The sequence below is a fragment of the Pocillopora damicornis genome, chromosome 10, assembly GCF_964200805.1.
Source record: "Pocillopora damicornis chromosome 10, jaPocDami1.2, whole genome shotgun sequence".
Taxonomy (NCBI): Eukaryota; Metazoa; Cnidaria; class Anthozoa; order Scleractinia; family Pocilloporidae; genus Pocillopora; species Pocillopora damicornis.
In genome coordinates, this window is record NC_142679.1 from 9,587,643 (window position 1) to 9,607,179 (window position 19,537).

Genomic DNA, 19,537 nt, shown 5'->3' on the forward strand with positions numbered 1-19,537 from the left:
TTTAAAATAGTTTTGTAGATAAACCACTCATATTTTTTCTTACAATATCTGACCTATTTTAACACCTGAAATAGTAAAACCAAGACATTAAAGACACCCAATAGTTTACCTTTAGCCTGTTCATCACTGTGTGACAGACACAAACATTCCAAGTAATTTACAAGCATTTCCAGAGCAAAAATGTCCACCAATGAAGACTCTTCCCTGCATGATTAGCAAATGTTTTTCTTATGATTCAGTATTTTTATTTACTTAACTTTAATGATAAAAATAGAAACTGAACTACCATAACTGCTAGCTGCTTTGAACACATCAAATTCACAGTTCGCCTTCTCCTGCTTTTTTTTCTCCAGCACGGTTCCTTTCCTATTTTTTTTAGATCTTGAATCTCTACTCAAAAATCTGGATGTTTGTCTCAATTTTGACAAAACCCAATACCAGTAAATGAGGCCATAACACTTATGTTTTTATTATGGCCACGAAGGTGACAAGCTTAGCATAGCTTTTTAAGTTAGGTATTCCTAGAATCATAATTTCCAAACTCCTATGTTTGCTCCAACAGCTAGTCATTAGCACTTCTAATTTGCACAGTCAAAAAGTCACTATTATGTTTGCATGTTTTTCCCTCTTTTAAGATTTTATGTAGGTTGAGTAGAAATATCCAAATTGCTGAGTATTTCTCCTTTCCTGGATGTCTTATAACTTTTGGTGATAAGAGGGAGAGTTTATTGTTAACTTTACCATGCAGACAAGGTCTGACCAGCAATACATTTTATAAAGTAGTATTTTTGCTGTTTATTAGCCCATCATAGCCAAAGGTTTATGATAGTAGTTTAGGACCAAAAAGGCTTTTCCATGCTTAAAAATGAAAGGATCAGATTTTTCAGAAAAAAAAGCATGACATTCCAGAGCTCAAGTGCAATATTAAGATTTCATTACTTTATTGCTTCACTTCTCAATCTAATTTGGAACAAGGAAAAACACATCTTTCTCAATCAGATGACCACTGATTTGAAAGCTGAGGACATTCTGCATATTATCTTATTATACTAAATGTTTCTTCATACAGCTTACCAATTTACCGATAGATAGGCCACATTTTGTATCGGAAAGATGGGTAAAAAGTTTGGGATGCAGCCTATATGGGGGTCAAAGCATTTTGACACCTCATTAGCATGCAGTATAGCCTCAAATTTCACCCTTAAATTTCTTGTGTTTGCATTGGATTGCAACAATCTTTGCTCACATAGCTTTCTCTGACTTGCAATTGATAACAAACCTAAGATTACTGCCTCAAAATGATATACCTCAGAATAAATTATTTGTGACTGCAGGTTTTCTTTCTTTTATTAAAGATATGTAGCAGTCAATTTGACCAATTTTGAAATTGACATGTTTATTCTCACCAGTAGAAGTGTAAAAAATATTTTAGTGACAGACATAGCTTGTAATGTTGACATAAGATAACTGAATTAAATAAATCAGCCACTGTTCCTTTATCTTGCGTTTCACATCAGATCTCAAAAAAAAAATATTATGAAAACAAACAATTATGTAGACTTACCTAAAAACTGTGTAGATATTATTAAATGTCAAGGCTGCACCAAGTCTCTTTGATGCACTAGGATGGAGGGCAAGACTGTAGAGGCGCTTTAACAATGACTTGATATTAATTGGACTTTTCTCTGATTGCTAACCAACGTAAGGAAAAAAAACAATACATATACACTGTTTTCAAAACTGTCGCAATTTGAAAATATCTCTAAAATATACGTACCTTTATTTTCCAGGAAAAGGTGTTGACAGAATAATTCATGGGGACAAGGGAAAAATACAATAACTGGTGTCAAAATTTCCAAAATTTGTATGACACCTTTGCACAATATACATACATATCAGACATGGTTTGATGCTACTCTGGTTTAAAGATTAAATGAATGTAAATGAAAAGTTACAATTCATAGACCCAACATTTTGACACTCCTGTCCAATGCCTTAGAAGACCAGAAATTCTTGAATATTTAATTTTTTGAAAGTATGTTTGTTCCAGCTGCCTTTCATCACCTGAACTAATATTTTCCAAGTCCAATGAGCCATGTCCAGAGAAAAGTCAAGCTTGTAAATTCAAAGCTGCAACCTTGTGGCTACATTTAAAAGCATTTAGTTTGATATATTCAGTCTGAAATTGGTTGTATATAATTTCCTAGTTACTTAAAATTTATCAGTTTTCACTGAAAGGCCCAAAAATTTGCACTTTTGCCAAACTCACACTCTTCTTTGCAAAGTGAGAAATATAGAAAATTATTTACCTTTCCACTTGTCTGCTTGATGGACCACTGCAGGAATTCCCTTATACACTGTGCACTGAAGTCACGCAGGGAAGCATCCACATGATGAACTACGCCATCCTGTCAAATTAAAATTAATCAAAATTTAAAAACACAATATAAGAAATTGTTTCCAGAACTCAACACTTCCCTTGCTTAGGACTATAAATACCCTTTTCATATTTGTCTTCAAATAATGCAAAAACCCACAACATAAAAATCTGAAGCTGCTTAAATTCAGTCAATCAAAATAAACATGCACATGTCAACCTCAAAAGTAAAAAGAGTCAGAAGTAAACAACAATTGTTGAATTTGCAGAAAACAAAGTAGGTAATATGAGGCTCTAGCTGACAGGGTTCTGTTTCTCCCAGATACATGTATTAGCTAGGGTGCTAAAACCAAATGCACCACATATTGGTGGCAAGACAAATTTTTAGTGGGTTCTTCCAGAATAAATAATAAATAAAAAAACAAGCACAAGGCAACTACTTAAAAAGCAAAGAAAGGCATTGTACTTAGACTAGCTGGGTTTCCAAAATTTCATAAGGAGGGGGTACCAACCCAACAAGGGTTGATGCTTGAATGGCAGGTTTGATATCTTGGTAGGCTTTTGACATTCTTTGTTCTGAACGATTTGGTGGGTAAATCGCAAGAGTGCAATCTGTTTGCAAATGATTCAGAATTAACAAGGATTTTACTTGTTAACTGAAAAGTGATCACTCCATTCCAGCAAACCACATATTTACTAATAAACTTTAGAATGCAGCAAATTCAAATAAATTCACATGGAATAGTTTGCTAAATAACATACCAGCATTGCATCTAACAGAGCCATTGTCTCAGGACTCTCATATTTTCTGTTGTTGGTAAACCAGTGTATCAGCTGGAAAACTAATGGCTTGAAAAGCTGCTCTGACACCTAACATAAACAAAAGCAAACCCTTAACATTAAATTATCACTCTGACTAAATAAAAGAAAACACTTCATTCCCACAGGTATTAGCTATGCTATTTCTTCAATTCATTAAACCAATGCATTAGGAAGATTAATGATTTAATCCTTCTGGCTATTCTGGTAGGCAATTAATTCATCCTCAATTCAAAACCTGTAAACCTTCCCTATGGCTACACATTTCATCCAATGTAAAATACCTTTATCCAGCTCGCACATCCCATATGGTTGGTATGCAGAACACTGACTAGAGCCTTTCAGGTCAAGTACTCAAGTCAAATTTTTAACAAATGTTGTTAAAGGTTTGTTGGAAAAGGATTTAGCCCTTTAGCTCTTTTCTAACCAGAGACCTTGTTTCCATTTACCAAGTAAGTCAAGGAAAGAAAAAATACAATAAGTACCCCTGGGAATCGAAGAGTAAACTCCCTTATGTGATGTCTTACTAGAAAACTTAATTTGTTTCCATTTACCATGAAGTTATAACAGAAAAAGTCCAGCTCAAAAAAAAGCTAAACAATTTTTTTTCCAGAATAGAAGCACATTTAATGCACCTGTTCTACATCACATGCCAGCTGCAGTAGTGTAGGAAACACATGCTTCCACAACTTTTCCATAGGACTCTATAAAAAAAAAAGTTAGTGCTCATTTTAAAAATCAATTGTTACAGTATTGTGCAAAAGTAATTCAAAGGATTATGATCCAATATTGTGCTTTTTTCTTCCAATATATTGTGCATTTTATCAACACCTCAGAACAATATATTGACAAGGCATCCAAGCTTTCTGCAATATCTTGCCTCAATGATAAATCGTTCCAGGAATATACTGTTCTGGCAATATATGATAGAGCATGCAGTACATAATCACTGATTTACTGCTCCATCAATTTATGGCAGAGCCAGGGATACATTCATTGCTAAAAGGATATATCACCTGAGCAAGTTTTTGTTTAGGGACAAACATATATTTCTTTATCTTGTTCAAGCACAATTGCCTCCCCAGTTTGTTTAATGTATTATAAACAATGTGCCTAAGGGGCTTCACTGTCTCAGCAAAAGCAGCATTAGATGACAGCAACTTGTGCAGAAGCATAATGAGTTGAAGTTTGTTACAACATAAGGAAACAAGGCAGGCAACATGGGAAATATGTAGATTAAATATTTCGATAAACAATGATAGGCTGTAACTTAATGAGTTTATCGCAGCATTGATAACAGCACCTAATGGTTAAGTGATGAGTACATCAAGAACAAAAAAAAAAGGCATAACTTTTGCGCAGTACTGTTAAATCAAACAAGTAGTTCCTTTACAATTCAAATATCAGAAAAGGTATGGCCCTCTCTAGGGTTAAGGACCATCACCATGAAAGGGCATGAACTCAATCAAATCTACAATAACAAGAAAGGTAACAATAATACATGTTCTTACTTTCTTGAACCCTTGGGGCTGAGTCACACTTCTACCAAGCATGTAGAGCACAAGAGAGTGAAGACATTCGCACGCTGCAACCTGTTGAATTTATTCCACAACAGTTACCACCAACAAATTAAATGATGAATAATTATTCCTTAACATGAAGAGAAAGGACACCAAATTAAAACTTTTCCTTGGGTACCTATATCTGTACCTATATCCAAGAGAAGTGTATGTTATCTCCTTTGGTTAACTCCTCATTGAATAACATTTATTCAGAATGTACAGTGCTTTCATTAAAACGAGTGTCGAACCTGCTCAAAATATACATCACAACACAGCACAATAAGCAACAAGAAGTACACAGCATTACCTTTGTTTGCCTATCACTTGATTTTGTCGCAAGCTCTACCACCCTTGGTAAGAAAGGATCTGTGAAACAACCAAGATTTTGTCAAAAGGATCCAAGCAATGCAACATCTCTCATCCCTTCCCTTGTTTGGCACTCATAGTGTAGAAGTTTTATTCAGTATGCTAACCTGTCACTCTCTTATATGTTAGCATATTGACTGAGCAGTGGCACCATAAAGTTCACATGACAGAGTGCTAAAAGTTTGATTACTGAAGTTCAGTGGTTCAACACTTGAAGGTGACATACTTTGATTTTACTGACTTCAGAAATCTTTTTTCCTTTTTCCTACAATACATGTCATAATATGCAAGGCTCCTAACTTAAAACAATATTGAGATTTTGCTGAATTCAGGGACCAAATTTATAGTCATTGCAGCAATGAATTCTCAATTAAATTAGAAATTATTAAAAGTTATAAGTATTTAAAGGTAATTTACATCTTCAATAGCTTGATTTAAACTATTTATCTGATCAGTTCCAACAAGATCAAAGACATCTTTGAAGAACTTAGCAGTCAACACATCATTGCCTGGAGATTTATTGCCTTGAATGTTTCTAACACCCAATGAATTGTAAGTTAAGGTATGATTTGGCACTGGCTAGTCAAGACGCAATTGATATTCAAAGATCTACATATAGTGTAGCAACCAAAATTTGTGGTTTACTTTCAACAACAACTTCAAAAGAAGGTCACATACATTGTAAACATGTGCTAAAGCTTATGGGGAGAGTTTGAGCCACTAATCTTCCTTGGTTAACCAGCCAGTTATTTGCTCTGACAGGCAAGATAGCTTACAAGATCAAAAATACAAGATCATACAAGATCAAAAATACAAGATCATACAAGATCAAAAATACAAGATCATACAACATCAAAAATCTGACAACAAGAGAAAGTGAAGGTTATAGAACAAAGTGTCCAAGTTCAGTAAAGCACATAGTCCCAGTCAGTGGTCTGGTTTGTACTTAATCTATACTACACAGCACTGACTACATTCAACCAAAGGCTCTTGAAAGGTATTATTTTGTCTAACTTACTATCACAACAGAAATATGGCACTTACTCCACAAACTGCCAAATTGAATGATTTACCCAACATTACCCATGCATGAAAACTGACCAATCACAACTGGCATTGGCTACTTGAGTCATACAGCCAGAAATATCACAGCAAAATTTAACAAGCAGTTACTCAAACTGGACTTATAACTCTCAACTGACAACAGCTCTTCACTCCATTTAGGTTGTTGTAACAGTACTTCTTTTCTTCCAAGAAAAAGAAGAAATACTTTTGGAAAATTTAAACACAGAGGTGACTTGAAGGAAATGAGGGATTAAATTATACTCTTATTTTGATAAAGTGTTACTTTCAAATGGGTGAACTGAATAGCAGTGGACTTTGAATGACATAATTCACCAACAAAACTTCTTTTTATCACAAATTCTAACAAATTTTGTGGTAGCTACATATTTTCAAGACTGCATACTGCACATATGTAGCAATCCACATCATGAGACAAACAATTGCATCTCTCTTTTGAAAGTGTTATTTACGACAATGACTAATCACAACCTATTATTTTTAGGATACAGGCTACATAGCATAAACACTTCAAATTGAAAGTGCTCCTTCCAATTTCAATACTCCAATAATGTCTATAGTATTGCTTTAAGAGACTTCACAGCTAGAGTAACATAGGTGTAAAGATGTTCAGTGCATGCAATAATTGTCATTAACTCCAAGTGACCAAGATAGCGCTTTGAAATATTTCTGTGGGCAATAAGATAATATTTAGAAAAAGACATTCCAAGGACTGTATGTGCATGAGCTCTTATTTCATGCCTAAGGAGTGCTTTCCATTCTTCATCTTCATACATCCCAATAACCAAGCCATTTTGGGTCTGAATCTTCAAGGGTGTATCATTAATCCAAAAGTAAGTAGATGGCTGAGGACCTGCACATGCATATCAGAATTATCTTGCCTTGACATGATAAAACACATCTCCCTGCTTTCCAAGGATGGAAGGCAAGAGTCTTGTGTCAACAATACACATATTGAGGTCAAGCTAACACAATTGTAAAGGGCATTGAAAGTTTACCTAAATAAATACTGGGCTTCATGTCTTGAAAAGGAACAGCAAATGTTAGATGGTTTTCAGTGTCCCAAACCACTGCATTGGAAGGATTTCTTTCCATGTCATCAAGGAGCAAAATGTTTGTTTCACCACCTAAGGCACCAAACATCCTCAGAATCCTGTGACGAACCTTTGCCACAGGAGTCGATGTCATCTGAGAAATCATGTCAAAAATAAAATCTTTTAGCATTCATTCTTATTGAAAGCAAGCAATGAGGTTGAAATACACTTTTCTCTATAAAGTGGATTATTGAACTTAAAAAACTCACGTGATGCTGTGATTGTGGTTTCATTTTTAAAAGTTTGAGTGGAAGTTTCCTGCCTCGTGAATTACGGTTGGATGATGTAGTGAGTACAATTGTGTTGCGGTCATCATGTAACTGGATGTCACCTGAAAATTGATAAGAAGGGAGCCCATTTAAAGGATGCTGAAAGACCAAGTAAAAGTGCCTCATTTCTCCAGCTGCCCATGGAGTTATGAATCACAAAAGCTATTCATTGAACAAATAGTCCCAAAAAGACTCAGGGCCTCACTACAATGTCATAAAATCAAGGATTATCATTATCTTAAAAGGATTTACTTTAATTACCTGATGTCTTGAGGTAGCTATCCAAACACTGCAAGATTTCACCAAGATATGGCTTCAGTTCATCGGCAGGAAGGGCCATAGTCCAGTTCTCTAAGGCATTCAGACCAGCTTGAGCCAAGGGGGTGTAGCTCAAACCAAGCTTAAAGGTAAGCTGAGAAAATATGGGAAGAGGTAATTTTTGAGGCCAAAAAAAGTTGAAAACAGTTAAAGGCAAAGAGGGCCCCTGAGATCAGAGCCATGCAGGCAGAAACAAAGTATTCGACAAGCCTGAGTAGAATAATTTTATTAACAAAATGTACATCGATGACTTTCTCACTGGCTCTCAAGTTTCACAAATTAAGATGGATAGGATGTTGTTATCTATTTCTTGTCTAATTCTATCTCTGAAAATGAACCAAAAACAAAATTGTTCCTGGACCTTGCTTCTCATCAGCTGAATCTCATGAAAGTGGAGCTAAAAAATATTCTGAATAGGCTTTTGATTGGACCCCCATTAAATCTTCCATAGAAATGTTCATGAATCTACTTGTTGTACTTGATAACTACTGGTATCTCACTTCCAGTTGAACCTGTATTGGGCAATCACTCATGGGGAACGGCATGGTGTCTGCTTAATACAGGATGAGTGCTTAATGCAGGTTCTACAGAATAGGGGTATTCTGAAAAACTATTCATAAAAACCCATACTTAGCCATAATTGACCACTTGATGCACAAATACTAGCTCAAAAGTACTACCAAAATGGATTTGAAGATTATTCTGAGTTTTATTTGAGTGGTTCCCCTTGAAATGACTGTTCAATACACTTTGAGGACAATGAAAACAGGCCATTGGAACACAGTGAAGGGTGACCACAACCACTTCATAAGGGTGACTGCTTAATAGAGGTGAGCCACACCTTTGTGATCAACATTTTCATTACAAATCAGGGGTGCAGCTTATGTGTGAGAACTTTTTTTCCAAATTTCAAGTTGCCAAACTCAAGGTGTACTTTACCTACAAGTGTGATTTATATTCCATATTAATCTATGCTTCCTAGGCATGGCTGTAGCAAAGAGAACTAACTAGTTATATATATATATATATATGGATAAAAAGTTTGTCAGAAAAAAACTCTCAAGCATTGACTTCTTGAACTTTTGGGATGGAAGCTGCTCACTGAGAGAGGAGAGGACCAACCACACAGATGCAGTTAGTAAATGTCTTCAGATCAGATGTTTCTGGGAGCTATTTTAAAGTCAGGTGCTGTGAAATTCATGGCCAACAAACTTTACCATTTAAGTGCAGTGGTTGTTAATTCCTATATTTCAGACTTTCATTTTTATTTAGCATTTGATCATATTTGTGACTGATTTCTCAATGCTTTTAATTTTTTTGGTATCAATATGTATCTAATACTTCAAAAATTGTTTAAAGAGGGCCAATATTGACAAAAGTTCAATGGCTAAACTGGTAACCCTGATATTTTCAATAATTACCATTATTACTATTTCAGTTAATCCAAAGTAGCTACTTTGAACTTTCTGTTTTTTGTCAAGGACCCTTGTGTAAACAGGATATGCATATCTTGGCATTTACCGTAGTTATTCGGTTATAAGGCGCACCGTCTTTTTCAAGAAATTCCTAATTTCTACTAAAAATTACCGCCAAAGTTTGGGTGCGTCTTATAGGCGAATATTTTCCCAAAACAATTTTTTTTTATCACAGTTACTGGTACGATTTCAAGCAAATAAAATGACACACACACATTGACTTTTATGAATATAGTGGTTCTGAAAAGACAAGCGAAGTCAAATTTGCATACAGATGTGATACGTGCTCGAGAGCACGTGCTTAGTAATTTGATACGTCACCAAACGAAACGAAAATAAACAAGCGAAGAGGTAAATACCTTCTTCATCCTTTCAGCCTTTTTAGTGCACTGAGACCTGCATTCTCGGCGGTACATCTTGTTTAATCAAGGCTTTTGTTTGTGTGCGTGGTCGCGTGTGCGACAATTCTGCTTTTGTTGATTAACGGTAAACTAAAATCAATACGCGACTTTTTCGCTTTTTTGTAAGCTTATGAAAGAATTTACAATAAACTTGACCGATCTTTACTCCCCAAACAACAGTGCGCCTTATAACCAAGTATTTTAGCGATTTTCTCAGTTTGAAAACATGCAATAATGAAGTTGCCGAATTGGGGGTGCGTCTTATAGCCGAGTGCGCCTTATAACCGAATAACTACAGTAGATGCTGCATGTGAAGTGACTGAGATTAAGGAAGTATTCAAGTACGCGAATAAATACCGCAAATTCAGTAACCTGTGAACCATTAAGACCATTAAGACCTCACTTCATACCCTGTAGTTTTACAGCAATGAAGTTTCTTACCTTTAATGCTGCCACCGAGGAGACAACATCAAGTCTGACTAATTCCAAAGGGAGTGAGAGAACAAGCCTTAAACACGAAACCAGCAGATCATCCTTATACTGCTGCATTCTTACAAGAACCTGCAATCAAGCAAACAACACTGTGTATTTAAATGAATATCACCCTCATGAGATATGTGAATTAAGATCATAAATTTCATGAAACTTCTTAAGTAATAAAACAGGCTATCAAAATAATTATTACAGTAGAAAAACCAAAACTATCTCAGTTGAGAGAAAATGGAAAAGCATCAATTGGATGGAACTTTCCCTGCTCTGACATGTTTAAGGTCTTTGAAATGCTTGATATTCTGAGAGCTAAACTCTCAACAACTTATACGAGAGTTTACACCGACTGATTTACTTGAATTACTTGTTTAATCATGATGGTATCCCTCTCAAAGGAAAAAAGAACCCACTAAAGTTCCTCTTTACTCCACTTTGTGGCTTTATTGCTCCATTGGTAGTAGTGCCCAACTAGTATCTGGGAGGCACAGGTTTGAACCTTGCCATAGCTGGATTTTTTTCCTGACTCCTTTTTCTGCAATTCCTTTTATCACAGTTTGCCTGTGAGGATCAGTTTGTACTTCTAATCATCCAAAAAAATTGTGGTCTACTCACTACAGCTATCTACAGCAAATTTGACTACGCAAGTGTTGTTTACATATATGTTTGGGTCAGACCAGGCAGAAAAAATAAATACAGCTCACTAGAGCTTACCATACATCTTGACTTTAATGGAGCAAACTGTATCAACCAACAAATAAAGGGGGTAAGTTTCTAAAGAAACTGTGGTGCTGCATCAGTGGAAGGGTATAACAGGGTAACTTGGTGTTATCTGTTGAGTTGATAACATAAATTGGCCACCATAAAGAGTTTAAAGGCTGATGTTTCAAGTGTTAGCTCTTCGTCAGAGTGATTGGAGGAATTGTGGGTTGTGTGTGGGATTATAAGCAGAAAATGGAGCTAGGGTATTAGTGGGAATACCGCGACAAAAAAAGAATAAATTAGTTGAATTGAAACCACTTGTTGATACCTTGGGAATTAAGAGTGCTGATTTGGAAGATAAATTTTTGTTCTAGAGTTTTGTGGCTTTCTGAACTGCCTAGATGTAGGGAAAGGCCACAAACTGCCATATGCTTCTTAGAATGATTAGGGAGATGAAAGTGTCTAATGACTGGTTTGGATGCGCATATGCTGCCCATTTTAGGAAAGATCTCTTTTAGTTTTTTGCTTATTCATTAGTACTACAGTACTAACGCTGTTCACCAGTATGATTAAAGGACTGCATGTCTCTTGTGTACCAACATATTAGCATACTAACTCCACTTCTCTGATAACCTTTAATGATCTGCATTCTTATGTACAAGCATTCGATCAGAGGATTGCATGTCACTAGCATACTAGCTAACAAGCATGAATGACTTGCGTACCAACGTGCTAGGGTTCGATAAAAGGACTGCATGTCTCTTGTGTACCAATGTACTAGTGTACTAACTCCACTTCTTCGACAACCATGAATGACCTGTGTTCTTATGTAGAAGCATTTGATCAGAGGACTGCAGGTCACTAGCGTACCAACATACTAGTCTACTAACTACACTTCTCAAACAAGCACGAATGACTTGCTTACCAATGTACTAGGGTTTGATTAAAGGACTGCATGTCTCTTGTGTACCAACATACTAGCATACTAACATCACCTCTTGAATTATCACGAATGACTTGCATACTAATGTACTAGCATTCTATTAAAGGACTGGAACCTAGCAGACTCGTGTAAGGCAGTTTGGTAGCAAATAAGTGGTGCATGCTGTAATAATTAAGGTACTAAGTTGACCTTTTTTTTTTTTCATGTGGTATTGTGGTGAAGAACAACTCGCATTGCGGTGTTGCCCAAACCAACTGTTTTCGATGAAATAAAACATTTCTGAGTTGCAGTCTATTCCCTAACCCTTTTAAAAACTAGATTTTGATAAAAGCATGGAAATTGTCCAACAAAATAAGCAATAAATCCAAGTTTATCTTAAATAAGCATTAGCTGACTGACCCCTGACCAAATTCAGTAATATTTTACTTGACCCATGGACCTCTACCACATGCACTGTCGGCCAGCCAAAGACAAGCCGTGGTAAGGATGAGTGAAACCAAAACATTTAAATGCTGATACTTAGACTATGTTGCGATGTCGGTGCTTTGATGATATTTTTGGGCGATGCGGTGTTAGTTCCATTTTGTTTGCGATGTTGCCGTATTCAGAACCCCCCATGTCCCCCTCTGATAATAATCCTTTTTACTTGTTGCCAATTATAAAAATACTCTTCTAATTCAAAGCCTTCTCATTCCCATTTTGGGGTGGTAAATATCCCATGTACCAACTTTTTTTTTTCTAAAGAAAACGACGCGCAATTGCGCTTATAAATTACTAATGACAATTTCTGCAAAAAAATTAATATTTCTGATTCTTTTTATCCTACTGGTATATGTCGTTTTGAATGGCAAAATACTCCAGAGTTCAAGAAAGTGTTCACTACCGTGCCGGCTATCTTTGAATTATTTTTGTCACCATCAAAGTTTTGTTTAAAAAACTGCATACATAGTTGACTGAAGTTAGATTCTATTACATTCACTTCATCAATTTCTTTCAGGAGCATCATGAAGAAGCGGTGTCTGGCTGAGTGCTTTCAGCCAGATACAATCACAAAAAAAGCGCATCCAAGAGCAGATCAATGTGGCAATCTCAAAATTGAAGAGTTTGGACCCCCTCTTTCATGATTAGAAACAATGTTTCATTGAAGGAAACTTAGGTGAGAATTCACAGCTCTGGTATAGAAAATATATCTACCTTAATTACAGTGGAGCAGCTTAGGAAATAAAAGTGGAGAAGTAATTAAAAGTTTCTGCTTATCTATGCAAGGTTGGTGTGGGAAACTATTGTATGAAAAGAAATTGAAATCATGACTATATACTCAGCTGCCAACTACCGTGAGAACCAATTTTTTCCAGAAAGACCATTATTAACACTTATATTTTCCTAAAATTTCACTAGTAATGAACAAAAAAAGTACTGACATGCAGGTGCATAGTGAAAGCAAGTAACAAGCAAATCTATTCCAAAAGCTACTGTGGTTTTTATATATTTTTTTGATTTACTAGAATGAAAGGACTTGAATGAGCCCGAATAAATTGGAAATGGTTAAATGTGAAAAGTTTACGAATAAATATGTTCCAAACAAACACACGGAAAAATCAGTAGTGTTTGACCATTTTATACAGTTCAACAAATTTCACTTGTTTCTGCATTTTGTTGGTTTGTCCAGCCTGATCTGCATTACTGTTTTTACTGTATTTCCATTCTAGTCTAGTTTATTGCTGTTGTGTTTGAACTTGGCATTTTCAGTGTGATTAAATTGTTACAAATTTCTAGCCAAAACCCTAGTATTACCAGTTGCACATTCAAAAATTTTGACACAAATTTCCCTCCAATTATGAGCCCAACCAATTTTGAAATGCAGATTTCCCTCCTATAATAAGCCCCTCCGAATATAAGCCCCTTAAAAAAATAAGCCCCTCAAAAGGTCCTTTGAAAAATATAAGCCCCAGGGCTTATTTTCCGAATTTCACAGTATTTTAACCACTTGAGCCAATTCAGCTAGTTTTTTGGTTTTGTTGGTTTCATTTATTTCAGGTAGTATGACCTTAATTTTTAGACACGAACCATTTCAGTTTGTTTGACCAATAAGCTAGTTTAGGCATTTTGTCAGTTTGAGCCATTTCAACTAGTTTGATCATTGTAAGCCATTGAACCAGTTCAGCTTGTTTGACCATTTTGACCAGTTTTACCATTGAGCTAGTTTCTGCACTTTGTTTTTGTATCCTCTAAGTATGCATTTGCAGTACCCATTTCGACCAAGAATTTTATAATCCGAAATGATATCTTCCAATGAAGCATGCGCAACTTCAGTAGAAGCTGTTTGGTGTCACTGAATAATGTTTCGATTTTTTTATATTTTTAAAAGAAATCTAAAAATTGGTACAAGTTGTGTTGGAATACTTTACCTCGTTTCTGCTTTACTGCTAAGAGCTATCACATGATTGTCAAAAGAACCAAAATATTAGTATTTTTGGTATTTATAATGAAAAGTGTGGCTAGAAAAACACACGTTCTCACAAATGGTGCATTCACAACACTGCCTAAAGAGTTGGAGAGCAACATCCTCAAATGGTACAATTCATGAAACAACAGATACTAGTAACTGGACCATGATTTGACTCATTCCTATCATTTGCTCGCTCAAGCTTAGAAAAAGAAGACATAATCACTATGATACATATTAACAAGTGTCTTGTTGAAGTTTTCTACTCAATATTGATTATGGAACCCACTGAAGTGTATCGAGAGAATGTTGAGGCAATTATTTGGCATGAGTGAAGCTAATTCCTCAGAATTTGAACAATTTCGGGTCCCAGACAGTCTTATTTATCAGATAACTAGCTTGAATATGTTACCTTAAAATTTCTCATGTATACTTAAGAGCCAGGTAAAAGGAATTGACAACAGTTTTACATTGAGTGAGCTCCCCTCTAGTAGAGGAGGTAGCACCAATGCAGTTGTCAATGTAGCAGCCATAAAGTTCAGGTTTGGGGTTGTGGTATTGACTGAAAAAGATATTTGATGAAACCTACAAAAATATTGGCATAGCTTGGTCCCATTTTAGTACTGATGGCTATGCCATTCGTTTGTCTGTAGAAGTTGGAAATAATGTTTTGGTCGATTAAAGTGAGATCTTTGTCAACTTTTGCATAAAAATAGGTGTCAGAAAGCTGCTTGACTCTGGAACAAAAATTTATCTTCCAAATTGGCACCCTTCATCCCCATGATATCATAGAGTGCATTTCACTCAACTAATTTATTCTTGTTTTCCTGTCACCATATTCCCACCAATAACATAGCTCTATTTTCTGCATATAACCCCACACACAACCCACAATTCCTCCAATCACTCTGGCAAAGGACTAATGCTCAAAATATCAGCCTTTCAACTCTCTACAATGGCTAATTTACATCATCAGCTCAGTTGATAACACTAACTTACCCAGTATCAACCAACCACAACATGCCTAATATCAAAACTCTTATATGTACATATAACATACCTCTTTTGTGAACTTGTGGAAGAGAACAAAGCATGTCATACAGTCTGAAGTATCTACAATTTCAAGATTTAGGTCTTTACTCCTTAGATCTGGTTTTTCTGCCTTAATATTCTAAAAAACAAAATTGCATAAAATATATCAATATAATTATAAGCCTAACACATTTAACATCTAAGTTTGTTCTAGGATCCTCCATCTTGGTAAGGGTGACATAGGATCCTCCGTTAAAGGATCACCATATCTATTTTTATATCTGTCACCGCTATGTTCTTAGTTTGCTGTAACCTTTTAGTCTAATGAAATGAAAAGTTCCATACAACAAGCTAATAAATTACATAGTTAGGGAGGCATGAATCCTATTTACATGAACATACTGGTTTGAGTGGATCTCAAAGAGCCCCTAACACTCAGGTGTGGCACATACTCAAATAAATTCCATTTCTAATAAATTTTGAATGATTACCAGTCAATGGCTAAATACATCACTTGTATACACATATAGACTAATCTCCTCTCACAAAATCATCAGGTCTCTGAGCATACTCAGTATGCAAAAGCTCACATCCAACTATGGAAATGACAAACTTCCAATGTCCACCTCAACCCATCATGTAAACCAGATTTTCTTCCATGCTACATCAGCAGCAAAAGATGGCTTACAAAGAGGCTGTTGACCCTTCACTTATCCCTTTAATGCAACTTAAATAAGCTGTATGATATTTGTTGCAACCTTTTCTGTATTTATGGAATTGATAAAAGTTTTCAAAAAACTCAGTTGGCATTTACTTTGTGAGCCGCACAATAACAGACTTTATTTCATCTTTATTGTTTGATTTCAGACGTGCACTCATTGGTTGATTCAATTGGTTTAAATTTTAATGACATAATAGGTTCAGTTGCACGTACAAAAAAGTGGATTTGAGAATTGAAGTTTAACTGGACCTGTATTGTTCCTTCTGCATTTGAAGAGGTTTTCTGATCAGTTTTTCCAGATTTTGAGGACTGTCAGGAAAGCCATCAGAAAATTTTGGTCCTTTCAGCTGGATTGTAGGGGTTATTTCAGGTCAGTTTTGCAAGATTTTGGGTTTGAAGAGACACATCAGTCACTGACACTAGGAGTAGAAACATGTCAGAATTCAGTTTTTCTGGGTAGAATATAGACACAATGGAAAACAAAGGCAATCAAGACAGTAAATTACATACAGTTCTTGGAGTGTTGAAAGGAGAGAAAAAAAATGTCAAGTTCAATAATTTAAATTATTTAACTCAGATGCTTAACCAGTTAGCTGTATTGGTATTAGATGAGAAGTATGATACATGCAACATAGTGGAGGTAAATAGGATGCTAGGAGAGGTTGAGAGATGAAGTAATGAGGATTTTTGAAAGTATAAGAGATTGTTTGTTCTAAGTTACAAGACTAGGAGAATAAAAAGAAGAAAAACAAGGAAATAGAAGAAGTTAGCAAGCAGGTAGACCCCAGCGCCTGGGTCTTTGAAATAGATGTCTAGGTAATGATCATCTTTGAAACTCATGTTCAAATTACCAAGAATGCAAAATTGACAGATGCATCAATACTCATCACTGTTTACTTAATGCAGACTGTTACCACCAAGAGGAAACAGAAGTTCAAAAGGAACAAGTCCTTTCACCCAAGTGTTGACCACAAAACTATTACAGCCATTCAAGAAAATGGAGAGTGAGGTCAGGATAACATCATTGCTTATCTGGAAACAAAACAAAAATGGTTCCATCTGAGAGATAAACCTTTCCCACTGCTAGCAAAAAGAGGAATGATTGATGTCCTTCTTGCAGCACAATCACAAATTCATCACCACAACAAAAGAAGTTCCAGGTAAGGCTGAGTGCAAGGCTTGGCCCACTGGGATGGACAGCAATTGAACAGATTGGTAGGACATGAGAGAGAACAATTACACCAGATTTATCAGAGCCTTCCAAACAAAGCAGTCTGAAAAAACTTCCACCTTACAGGAGGTTGACTTAATTGTCACACTGAAAAAGTACTGGCAGCTAGAGCACATTGGAATTGTATCTACTAAGCAGCAGCTCACTCCAGATAAGCAAATAGCATGGGAAAAGATCAGCGAATCAAGAATCTTTGACATGAAATGGTACCAAGAAGCAGTTCCTTGGAAAGAAGAAAGACCGCTTCTAGTCAGCAAAAGACCCCTGGCTGATCGACGACTACAGAAAAGTCAAAGTAAAAAGATAGCAGCTGCTTACTAACAAGTTATTAACAAGTATGTACAGAAAAACTAGATTCAACACATTATGCCCACTGAAGGAAAGGGGAAATCTGACGGGCTATAACTCCATTTCCAGTGATTCAACCTGACGCGACTACTACAAAGGTCAGGATCGTGTTTGATGCCTCAGTAATGTACCAAGGAAAAAGTATTAACACAGAGGTTCCAAGTTACATCTTTGACACACTACCACCAGTCAGTTCTGCGGCCTGCGGATCGGCCTTACCATGGATTCCTACAGTGGGATCTTGATCCAAGTACACAGCCAGATACACGAGTCTCAGGGATTTGTATTTGGTGGATGCTGCTGTCCGTTTTGTGTTCAGAATGTTTGGCAGCAACACACACTACCACAGAGAGCAGTTTCCTTTGGCAGTGGAAGCAGTGCAAAATAAGTGTTATAGAGAGAATCTGATGCTGTCCATTAAGAGTATAGAAGAAGCTAGGGCAATATGGGAGAAAATTACTGAGCTTGAGGACCTAGCCAGATTAAATGTTGGAGAGTGGATTTCACATCAACCTAAAGTGATCCAAGATATTCCAGAACAAGAGGATTCCTACAGCAATGAGAAAGATATGACAGTTCAAATGTTCATTCAAATGTTTGTATGTTTACGCCCTATACAAATTTGAGGACAGATCGATCAGTAGATGTTTGATCTCAGCAAAAACAACATTGGCTCCACTTAAGGCACCAAGTATTTCCACTTAAAAATTATGGAAGCAGTTACCCAAACTAGTGTGCAAGGCCTGTGGAGTTTAACAAAACAAGGCAACTGACTAAGTTGCAAGCTGTAACATCTGTTCTTGGATTCATAATCAAGGTCTAAACTTTAAGCCTTCTCATTGAACATCAAGTAGGAGAGATACACAAAGATTCCAACCTCAATCAATGGGGTTATGTTCCTGGAAAGTTAAATTAAGCTGACTATGGTACACAAGGACTGACAGTTGAGGAGTTAATTGATAATGCACATTGGGTGTAAGTGCCAGCCTTCCTTAATCAAGAAATTGACAACTGGCCAGAGTTGAGGTTAACAGGATCTGTATAGACCCTCGAGGTGCTAAAAGCTGAAGTCCATGAACAAACAAATTGCTCCTAACAAGACATGCTAAACAGTTTCATGACCAGCAATCAAGAAGAAAATCAGAGCAGGCCAGACCCCATGAGTGTTTCCAAATGGTAAAGAACAAAGCTAGCAAACAAGCTCAAATTTGGAATTTCCATGGCATGAGTACAAAGTTGGGTTCACCGATTCAGAGGCACTTAATGGAAACTCATTGAATAGCATGCTATTAGAGAGCTAACAAGTGACGGATTGAAGAGAACAGAAAGTCAGATCATCAATGAAGCACATGACAAATTCCTGAAAAAACCAAGGCATTAGCCAATGGCAAAAAGCTTCCAAAGAAGAATTTTATTCTCGCATTTACAGTAATGGTTATCTAATAGATAATTACTAAGGCAGCCACCGTTATGAGATATATTGCAGCCAGCTTCAGGCTACATCCTCAGCTGGCTGCAATATATCTCATAATGCTGACTGCCACAGTAATTATCTATTACAATTACTGACTCCTATTGTGCTCCCTCTGCATTATATTAGCAATTTCAGGTGCTTCCTTGTCATTTGCTGGTATGCAAACAATGAAATTAGCATGAATTCCCTTTTGGAGGTAGAAATTGCATAACACTTTTTTCCATCTTTGTGTGTGGTAATTTATGTATACAACCAACACACAATCACACTGTTCTTGAGTAAATGGCTCCCACAGCCTCAATATGATTAGAAACTACAATCAAGCCATTTAACCACGGTGCAGTCAATTTCTCTGGACCATATTTAACAGTACAAGGCCATGCCAAGGTT

At 36.2% G+C, this 19,537-nt stretch overlaps 1 protein-coding gene across 12 annotated transcripts in view; it reads right to left on the reverse strand.

Annotated features, from left to right (window-relative positions):
* LOC113673640 (DNA-dependent protein kinase catalytic subunit) overlaps nt 1-19,537 on the reverse strand; it is a 159,094-nt gene that overhangs the window by 90,772 nt on the left and 48,785 nt on the right. For all 12 annotated transcript variants that reach the window (XR_016180295.1, XR_016180294.1, XR_016180297.1 and 9 more), the window contains exons 24-35: nt 15,402-15,512; nt 10,206-10,325; nt 7,832-7,982; nt 7,511-7,632; nt 7,206-7,395; nt 5,066-5,124; nt 4,708-4,788; nt 3,832-3,900; nt 3,140-3,247; nt 2,310-2,408; nt 1,565-1,692; nt 110-204 (exon numbers count right to left, since the gene is read on the reverse strand). Coding sequence is in view for 6 of the 12 variants with exons in the window: in XM_089184351.1 (XP_089040477.1) it covers nt 110-204; nt 1,565-1,692; nt 2,310-2,408; nt 3,140-3,247; nt 3,832-3,900; nt 4,708-4,788; nt 5,066-5,124; nt 7,206-7,395; nt 7,511-7,632; nt 7,832-7,982; nt 10,206-10,325; nt 15,402-15,512 (1,333 nt within the window). In the remaining 6 variants the exon portion in view is untranslated. The remainder of the gene's footprint in view (nt 1-109; nt 205-1,564; nt 1,693-2,309; nt 2,409-3,139; nt 3,248-3,831; nt 3,901-4,707; nt 4,789-5,065; nt 5,125-7,205; nt 7,396-7,510; nt 7,633-7,831; nt 7,983-10,205; nt 10,326-15,401; nt 15,513-19,537) is intronic.